Source organism: Cryptotermes secundus, unplaced genomic scaffold (genome assembly GCF_002891405.2).
Source record: "Cryptotermes secundus unplaced genomic scaffold, Csec_1.0 scaffold1606, whole genome shotgun sequence".
Taxonomy (NCBI): Eukaryota; Metazoa; Arthropoda; class Insecta; order Blattodea; family Kalotermitidae; genus Cryptotermes; species Cryptotermes secundus.
In genome coordinates this window covers 1,024,455-1,035,212 of record NW_019738371.1, presented here as the reverse complement: position 1 = coordinate 1,035,212, position 10,758 = coordinate 1,024,455, and the positions used below count along the sequence as shown (strand labels likewise).

General features: G+C 44.5%; 1 protein-coding gene across 1 annotated transcript in view; it reads left to right on the top strand.

The window, feature by feature from the left end:
* Positions 1-892: 892 nt before the first annotated feature.
* The window catches only part of LOC111871025 (SKI family transcriptional corepressor 2), an 18,002-nt gene continuing 8,136 nt past the window's right edge, over positions 893-10,758 (top strand). The window contains exons 1-3 of the mRNA XM_033754068.1: positions 893-1,009; positions 1,727-2,275; positions 3,585-4,202. Coding sequence (XP_033609959.1) covers positions 893-1,009; positions 1,727-2,275; positions 3,585-4,202 — 1,284 coding nt within the window. The remainder of the gene's footprint in view (positions 1,010-1,726; positions 2,276-3,584; positions 4,203-10,758) is intronic.

The window sequence follows — 10,758 nt, the reverse complement described above, 5'->3', positions numbered from 1 at the left end:
AAATTTTGAACAGAAAACCTGAAGTTAAGAAAACACGCGGACGACGTATGAGATGAGACGATAATATTAAAATGTAAGTTAAAAATATTGGTTGAAGAAGGTGAAGTATGAATTAATTTGTCTCAAGGAAGGGGCCGTCTAAAAGTTCATTCAGGAACGACAATGAACAGACTCATATAAATGTAGGGAACTTTTCCGCTCGACGACAATTGAAAGTGTGGCTTTAGTCCGCAAGCAAACTATACCGACCGAGCGACCGCCCTTGTCGGCGAAGTTAGTGCCAACTTTAACGGATAGAGGGTGTCGCGTGGTCAGCGCAACGAATCCTCACGGCCGTTAATATCGGATTTATAGACAGGAGTCGCTACTTTTCCATTCAAGAAGCTCCTCAATTATCCTCACGAGGCTGAGTTGACCCCGTTCCAGACACACTTCTTCTGGTAGCACCGGGAATCGAACACGGGATCTCTAGCCAGGAACTCTGAACACTAGTCCACAGAGGTGGTACACATAAAAATTAGAAAACTGAAGATTTTAATTTATATTTTAATTATATTTTTTAATTATATATTAATTATTATATTACTAATAATATATATAATATAATAATATGTATTGATATATATTAATTATTATATTTTATTAATTATATTACATTTTAATTTAATTTATAATATATATGGCTGCAAAGTAAAATGAATGCACTTGTCTATGTTGGGATTTACTACTGTTCTCGTCGTCTGCGATATATCGAAGATACTAGGGCAAGAGAATGACGTACGCGTCTCCAGTTTTCCGTGGATAAGAGCGACGTTGCTGTAAAACATACTTTCTTCTGATGGCATCTTGCGTTGCTTTTGTTTCCAGCCCACACAACTACTAACTTCCGAGGATGGAGTCTAGCGCAAGGATTCCCCTTACATCTGCTAGTCACGTGACGGAATCGCGGAGTCCGAAAGAGCAAAAATTGTCTCCTACTCAGCAGCAGCTCAGCTCAAAACCAAACCAGGTAAACAGGTTCTCATATTCTAATTATTTCAGAAGCATTTTTGTTTCGGTAAACGTCGATGCTCATTCTGTCCAGAACCTTTTGTCTTCTCGTTTGCTTCCTAAAAACATAGAAATTAGAATATACAGAACTATAACTTTGCCTGTGGTTCTGTGTGGGTGTGAAACTTTGTCTCTGACATTAAGGGAGGAACATAAGCTGAGGGTGTTTGAGAACAGGGTGTTGAGGAGAATTCTAGACCGAAGAGAGATGAAATGACAGAAGGTTGGAGAAAACTGCATAATGAGGAGCTTCATAACATGTACTCGTCTCCAAGTATAATTAGAATTATCAAGCCAAGGAGGATGAAGTGGGCATGTCATGTAGCACGAATGGGGGAGACGCGGAATGCATATAGAATATTGATGGGAAAGCTAGAAGGAAAGAGATCACTGGGAAAACCATGACGTAGGTAGGTGGACAATATTAAAATTGATCTTAGAGAGATAGGATGGGATGGTATGTATTGGATTTATCTAGCTCAGGATAGGGACCAGTGGAGGGCTCTTGTGAAAACGGTAATGAACCTTCGGGTTCCATAAAATACAGGAAAATTCTTGAGTAGCTACACAATTGGCGGTTTCTCAAGAGGGACTCAGGTCCAAGATGCTCAGGTGAGCATGTTATATCAGTAGATCACTAAAGTCGCCTCTCATATCGATATATCTCGATGCTCAGGTTAGCACCGTGCTGCTGTACGGGATTCCAATCGTGTCGCTGGTGATCGAGTCCCAGGAGAGGCTGTGTCTGGCGCAGATCTCCAACACACTCCTCAAGGAATTCAGTTACAACGAAATCCACAACCGGCGGGTAGCTCTGGGAATCACGTGCGTTCAGTGCACGCCGGTTCAGCTTGAGATCCTGCGTCGGGCCGGCGCCATGCCTGTATCGTCCCGACGCTGCGGTATGATCACGCGTCGGGAGGCCGAACGTCTCTGCAAGTCCTTTCTGGGGGACAACTCTCCTCCACGCCTGCCGGAGGACTTTGCCTTCTCAGTACACCACGAATGTGCGTGGGGGTGCCGCGGGGCCTTCCTGCCCGCACGATACAACTCCTCTAGAGCCAAGTGCATCAAGTGCGCCTTCTGTGGCCTCTTCTTCTCGCCAAATAAGTTCATCTTCCACTCTCATCGCACTGGCCCCGCCGCCAAGTACGTGCAACCTGACGCCGCCAACTTCAACTCCTGGAGGAGACACATGAAGCTCAGTGGCTCGCCGCCAGATGAGGTAATACCATAAGTGATAATGGTCCATATTCTAACCCCGATGAATCAAGTCCATTAAACCGTTTCTTTGACCATAAAATTGCCAAGCGTTGAACATTTCGACCTTTATAAAAATTACCAAAAATTACTATATCTAAGAGCATGTGGCGTCTCTTGGCAATTTATCTGAAGTATGTTGTCAAGACACACCTGGAGATATTTGTTGCGCACGCTCGACGTTTTTACGGCGTTTTCTTACTTTATTCACAGTTCCTACTAACCAGTGGATCCATCCATCCATCCATCCATCCATCCATCCATTTATCTATGGCTTTACAGCCTTTTGTTTAACCTTGGTTTTTGTTTCTTGATTTTTACACAGCCAGTAGGTCTCCTTGGACGGGGGATCAGCCCGTCGCAAGGTGTCTATCTGCACACACAGGAGAGCACAAACAAAGAATAAATGCACACAGACAACCATGCTTCTAGTGGGATTCGAACCAACGATCCCAATGTTAGAGCTGGCGAAGAGAGCTCGTACCTTAGACTGCGAGGTCACCGTTATCAGCTTTATTTATATTCGTAGAGACTGAGTCCACTCGGTACTGCGGCCACTACTGGCCTACTGGACCAGCTCCAGATGATAGATGACGGTGATTGTGGAGCAACTGGTAGAATGAAGATTGGCAGGGGAAACCGAAGTACTCGGAGAAACTGCCGCCGCGATCCACGCTCGAACCCGGGCCGCTGGGGTGGGAATCCAGCTACTAACCGCCTACGCTACGGCGCGGACCTTTTGCTGACAGTTGCTGGCACGAATATGAGAGTTTGACTTTGAGCCCGTTCAGACGTCTCACTAGTTCGATTGCAGTCTAGGCTGCAGGCGTTTGGAAACAGTGGTAGAACATTCCCTACTGCCAACAATTCACCTTCATACCGGACGAACTCTGCCTTCTATTTGGCACAGTAGGAATTATGATTGAAATTCTAGGAATAAGATTCATTTTAATATTATCCTCCATGCGGTAGCATAGTTGGTTGAGGCACTATGCTACAAGCCGGAAGATCGCGGGTTCAAGTCCCGATGTCATTGGATTTTTTTTTCAATTGACCTAATCCTTCCAGCCACACTATGGCCCTGGAGTCGACTCAGACTCTAACAGAAATGAGTACCAGGAATATTCCTGAGGGGTAAAGGGCGGCCGGCGCGTAAGGCTGAAAATCTTACCGTCATCTGTGAGCCGATTGTCACGGCCTGTTACAGGGTAGCTTTACTTTACCTCCATTTACAACGTTTATCACTGCAGTTTGGTTTTAACGCTTGCTTCTAGATCACACACGCTTGGGAAGACGTAAAGGCGATGTTCAATGGCGGAACGAGGAAACGTTTATTGGCGTCTGCAGCCGTCGCTCACAACCAGAGTCGCCACCCGCCATCAACACCGACACCGGCCAAACAAGTCAAGGTAACGCAGGAATCCTCGCCGTCCACAGCACCCTTCTCGGCCACCCCCGCCTCTATCCCCGCACCACCGCCCCGTGTTCCACCCTTCCCTGACCTCCCCTTGCCACTTTCCCGCAGCCTGGTAATGGATTACGTGTGGCATCACAGCACCAGCAACATTAAGCACCATCAGTTCCCGTTCCCGCCTTACGCGGCACTGCCCTGGCTGGCGAAGCGGGGGAGCCCGTTCCTGGGTTTCGGACCGGCGCCCCATCCCGACGGTTCGCTCCACGCAGCGGTGGGGCCACAGCCGGGCGACAACAAGTTGTATCAGTCGGCGTTCCGACCCGTGCACCCTGTGTTACCTCGGCCCTTGGAGCCGGAACAGCGGCCGGACTACGAACTGGAGGCCTGCAGCGACGAGGAGACAGTGGACATCGAGACGACAGAGGAGGACGTGCACGCAAGCACCGACAGTGTTGCCAACCGCTGGAGCAAGGATCAGGTGAGTGCAGTTGCGAGTCACTTTACTTGCGCGGCCTTCAGCTCGGAGCCGCTCAGCCGCCGGTATCTCCATGAACTGACCGATGCTTCGTACCTATTTTACGTGTTAAAAGATAATTCGTCCTCTAGACACGCGCGTCCACTGAGGCTTGCTAAGGGAACCGAAGTAACCTTCCCCACTAATAAGCTTTTATTTGTGTGCCGTGTTTTGTTTGAACGTGTTTATATGTGCTATTTCTCTGTTGTCTTATTGCAGTACCACTGCCACCGGGTGGAAACCCATTTGCAGTTAAATAATAATAATAATAACAATAATAATAATAATAATAATAATAATAATAATAATAATGAACGGCCATGGAACGAAACCCAGTTAGCCACGGCGGCAAAACCCATGACTGATCACCTGAACTACAACACAACCAAGAGAGATATGTTAGTCTTTGAAAAGTACTGAGGTTATATTAAGCAGGTGTCGCTGTTTGTTGCGGATGCAAAGGGCGGTAGCGATGTGGCCTGTTTTGATGCGACGACTTGACTCAAGCATGTGTTGGCTATTTAACATCCACACTCTCTTCCAACAACTCTTCCTCCAGACAGAAGTTTGATGTGACAAAGACATGATAGAGGCCTCTTAAGAATAGATCAGTACCAAATTCAGAGAGGACGCGCTGCACCTTGTCTCATGCACACTGAAACATTTGAGTGCAGAAGGAAAACATTTCGACCGTGCTTCTCCGTGGAATTTGATAAATTCTATAAACAAGTAAAATTANTCGCATTAAGTGGAGGGATTGTTTTGAAAGAGACTGTGGACCTGTCGTCTTGACAGATTACTGATGATGATGACCATAATAATTAAGAGTTCTGTCTGCCGAGAAATTTACGTAAGCTCCAATCTTTGACACTTTGTTTTAATAGGACGAAGTCTGCGAAAAGAAGCCTTTAGGTATAAGGTAAATAAAAATATATAAGCCGAGATGTTATGGCCCTGTTGAATGACTGAAATATGATTTATTAGCTACAAATATATTGCACTGATCAGAACAAGGAACAAACTGAAGAAGGGGTGAAAACAAAGGTAAAATAAAGTACAAGAAAAGGTAAAGTTGTCCCTGTGCTTAAGCTCCACTCCGTGGAAACGAAGGAGGGGGGGAGGACTGGAGAGACAGCTCCACATTCTTGACCTTGGCACCAGATTTCCGTGGCCATCCTCACACCCCTGTCGCTTTAGCCCCAGGGAAACAGCCCCCGTACCCATTTCATTGCAGACTGGGTGGGCCCCAGAGAAGAAAAGAATCTACATGTAATCCAGAACGGAAGCACGAGGTTAGGAAGAACAGATTACTGTGGAACCTGAAGGTGGAATATCCATGAAGGGTGAAAGAAACGCAGAGAGGAAGAAGAAAAATACACAGGACGGCGCCACTCCTGCTTATTTTTTCTACCGCAGTGAGAAAACAAACATTCGAAAGAAATCCTTTTTCAAGAATGAATTCTTTAATATTATTTCCGGGCTGGTGGGGCTGTACATCTGTATCTAACCGCAATGCAGTCTTGCAGGTGGAGATTTAATGCGACAACTTCTAGTCTGAATAGTGTGTAAATGAACTTCAAAGTTAATTTAAGTAATCACGACCAGATATGTCACAGGAGAGCAATTCGGAGCTAATTCGAGTTGAGAAGATTGGTCGTTTCGGGCTTGCTCGTCCGCATGCTAACGACCGTTAAATAAGAAGCGAGTCTCATACCAAATTACATCAAGTATGGTAGCTACCATCGGCAATGTCGTTGCCACAGATGTATTCTTCTACAGACTGCCTGCTAATTTATATTTTGCGCTTCCACTTTGACTGGCTTATGTCACGTGATCGCTACTCCAGTATTGTGTATGGACAAGATGCGTGGACACAAAGAAAACACTTCTCCCAATATTGATGGCCGCGTGTGTACTACGGGCTTTACCTAGCGATGGATTTACATGTAACAGTATCTTTTTATCTTTTCTAACATAAATGTTGTGAAAATTACATAGCAGTTTCAGTAACAATTATATTGTCAGGAACATGTTTCCGAAATATGGGCCGGGGGTGGGGGTTCACGTGTCCGAGAGCTCCCCAGAGAAGTCCTCTCCCGTCGTGCAAAATTTGGTTGAAAAAAACTCGAACAGTGTGGAAAAGTACAAAGAACAAAGAAATGTATATGAAGTTGTGACACGCACATGTGGCTTCAAGCGCCGAGACGCCGAGGCGGCTCTTGTTGCACTCACAAACACATCCGTGTGCAGTTTACTTGTAACTCCCCGGAACAGAATTCAACTTGAGAAGCTTCTAGTCGTTCAGCTGTTAAAGAAATTATGCTCATTTCATGGAAACAGATTGCTCACTTTTGTGTTCACTATTACGGCCCGTCACTGGACGAATAGAACACAGGAAGAATGTAGTATGGTAAATTGAAAACCAACGTTTCGAAGAAACGTATCGCCTCCATTCTCAGGGTCGAAGAGTAAGCCAAACAAGAAGCCAGCAATAAACAAAAGGTTTGCATTATTTTTAGGCCCTGAGAAGGGAGGCGATACGTTTAACCGAAACACTGTCGGGCTTGTACCAAATTATACGGCGTTACGGCCTATAAATCGTGTTCTCCGAAGTAATCAGTGTGAATACTTCGAATCTAAATGATGAAAATCCACAACCTCACTTCCTGTTTCTTTAATATTCATTTTGGGGCGCGCCATAGCTCAAGCGGTTAATCGCTGGCTTCCCGCCGCGAAGGCCCGGGTTAGATCCCGGGTCTGGTCAAGTGGGATTTGTGGTGAACTAAGTGGCGCTGGGGCAGGTTTCCTCTGCCAATTCTCATTTCACCAACCGCTCCACATTTATCATCTTTCATCCGGGGCTGGTACAATAGGCCAAAAAATGACCGACGTACCAAGTGGATTCAGTCTCACCCCACCCCCAAGAAAATAAACTGAATTACGCAGTGAACTGTGTTGCACTTGTAACGCCCTTAACTCGTCTTTGGGTTGTACACGGTTCGAACACCTCTTGGGCTGCAACTGCCATGACACGAGTCCTTCCGTGGTTTCCTGTGTTCGAAGTAAAGGTCTCAGATACTATATTCCATCTGCTATAGAAACGAGGGCCTGACATCGTCAGCTGGTGACGCAGAACGACACTACTTTCTGTTTTCAGTGCTCTGCTGGTAACCATACATAATTACACATAGAGTTTCTTGCCCTAAGGGTCGTCCATAATTATATATTCATAGGTCCATTCATTCATTCATTCAGACCTTTGTTGGGCCCTGGTCTCTCCTTCAGTCCCACATGACGCACTGTGGGTCATAAAGTACTTGAACTTTTTCTTTTTAATGCTAGTGGGGTGGGACTAAGTCCCTTGTACTGCGGCCACTTCTGGCCTATTGTACCAGCCCCAGATGATAGGTGAGGGTGATTGTTGAGCAATTGGTAGAATGAACATTGGCAGAGGAAACCGAAGTACTCGGAGAAAACCTGCCCCAGCGCAATTTTGTCCACCACAAATCCAACTTGACCAGACCCGGGATCGAACACGGGCCGCCGCGGTGGGAATCCAGCGACTAACCGCTTGAGCTATGGCGCGGCCGGGATTGCAGGTTACTCGTGTTTTCATACTAAAGTTAAACTTAGGTATGGGCTACCCAGAAATAAAGCATTCAGTAAGATAATTTTATATTCGTAATTGTCCATAATTATATATTTATAGATCCTTTCATTCACTCATTCAGACTTTTGTTGGGATCTGGACTCTTCTTCACTTTCGTAATCTCTTTTACACAGTCGGTAGGACTCCTTGGACGAGGGATCAGCCCGTCGCAAGGTCGCTACCTACACAGAGGACAACATAAACACAGAACAAGCGCACACACACATCCATGTCTCGAGTGGAATTCGAACCCATGACCTCAGAGTTCGAGCTGGCGAAGACGGTTCATGCCTTAGACCTCCCGGCCACTGTGATCGGCCTTTGTACGTTCTATGAACATTTATTTTGACGATGTTATTGTTCAGCATTCAGATGCTGGCTTCTTACCGCCGAGGTCTCAGTTCAATCCCGCGTGAATGCACGTGAGAGTTGCGGTAATGTGATAACACTGAAGAAAGTCTGTCGGGTTTTTCCTACTCATCAGCATTCCACCACTGCTCCAGAGCCACACAGCATTTCTTCCTAACCAGGCAGCACATCGTAAGCTGAAAGCCATGTCTCTGCCCAGACACCAGAGAGGGCACTGAGTAAATAAGTTCTGGTGTTAAATTCATGTTTATTTTTAATTATTTTAATTCCATAATTATAATTATTCGGGTTCTGTTGTCAGACACATATTAGTTATTTGCTTCCATCATTACTTCATCCTTCAATATATACAGAGAAAAGTAATATAACGCAGTATCTGGTTACCACTGCAACGAACTGTTGCATGAAACTAAGTTATGTAGTAAGTCACGAATGAGTGAAAAGTATATTGTTTCCGTGTATCATGTCTGTTGTGTGAATACTGATATTTTTATATGGGTATGCAAAATATAGTGTACTATACTGTGGTGGGTACATCCGTTGCTGGGTAACGGTCATGAAACAGTGCCCGTTTTTGTGGTAGCGGATTCATACTAATCGATGTTATGAAACCCGTTTCTGGGCAACAGCTCGGTAAAGACGATTCCGCGGCAACGAATACGCACGCAATAATTTCTATGTGGTCCGTGCCGAGAAGTTACTATAACCAGGAGAGCTCGAGCTATGAGTGAGTCAAGCTTATGTAGCATAAGATACGTAAGTTAGGCACGATCTGTTCTGTAAAGCCAGTACTGACAGAGGACTTGCGTGTAGTGCAGAAGGAAGAATTTTCGATAACATGTTATATGTGCGAAACGTACATTTGACGAAAAGTCACGTGTATTCATAAGACACAAACCCATCTTCTCGTCGGAGAGGATGTTATATAAGGACTGTTACCGCAAGAGTTGAGTTGGAAAAAATCTGTGGTCGTGGGTCTCAAGCGGCCTGATGCCAAGATGAACTGATTGGCGGTAAACCGCCAGTCGTAAAGTAACTCTCTCTCTCTCTCTCTCTCTCTCTATGAGTGAGTTGAGCTCTGCAAGTGAGGTTTGGAAGAGATGGTGCTATAACTAAGCAGACAGTTCAGTTGTGTGATATTCGCCGGACAGTAACGATGTGAGCACAAAAACTGGGGTTGCTTTATTGTTGAGAGCTGTTACCAAGCAACGACTAGTGAAGACGCTGCAGACTGGAGAAGACTTAGCGTGCAATTATTCGAGAAGTGTGGTTATCAGTGATAGTGTTATAATTATTAATAGTTATTACCTGAGAGTGATCAACAAATTCATTCAGCAATCCAATAATGGTGACAATAAAAAGAAGCCGGATTACGATTATTTATTTGTGTTATTAGTCGGAGATGGCGTTAAACGTAGATCTCGAGACAGCATTCGATAGCATGCAGGACCGGGAAGGGATAAGCAGAGCAAAGAAGTAGTACATGAAAGTTGGTGCAACACACAATGAGATTGCAGAGACGAATCTCCAATAGACGTTAAATTAGTTTCTTATAATTACACACCCTGAATTTATATTGATGTATTCATTATGGCGATGCAGTCTTACGAGACAGATGAAACAGCAACTACGAGAAATACTGGTAAATAAAGTTACGAAAACGTACAAGTTTATTACTTATTAACACTATTAACATTTGTTTCTTTCCTCTTGCTCCCGCTTTGGAGCATAGGGCTGTTTTCTTAGTCTCTCGATCATTTTACACAGACGGTAGGACTCCTTGGACGAGTGATCAGCCCGTCGGAAGGCCTCCCTACCTAAACACAGGACAACACAAACACAGAAAAACTCACACGCACATCATCAAACATCCGTGCCCCGAATAGGGTTCGACCCCACGTTCCCAGCGTCCGAGCGAGCGAAGACAGTTCATGTGTTAGACCGCGCGGCTACTGTGTCCGGCATATAACTAACATTACTAGCAACATATTCGTGTTTCATTTTATAGCTACAGCACTCTTGTCTTCGGAGTTTGCTATAAACTCACTGTTGAATTATGTTTGGATGATATTTTGTTGAGTGCTGTGGCATCTTTAATATTTCTGAGTAGTCCTAATTTTGGCATCAACAATTCTTTTCGCAATTTACACTCTATGTGCAGACTGAGGAAAAAGAAAGAAATTTATACAGAGTGTTAAACAATTATAATTAAATTTTGTAAATATACCAACATTTTTACTCATTCATTTATCCAGGACATCATTAAAACTACATAGTACAATAGTTCTAACGATTTCTAAAGTCAGTTTTCAGATGATGTCCTCTTGAAAAGTATTTGAAGAGCCTTACTATAAAATATTTCTTGGCATGTATTAAATTTTCTCACAGATAATAAGTCGTAAATATTTTATGGCATTAACGCACTCAATTCTGTTTGAGATCCGTTACGTCACAGACAAATAGAGCGTCAAACAAAAGTGTGACATTCGACAAATATCATTT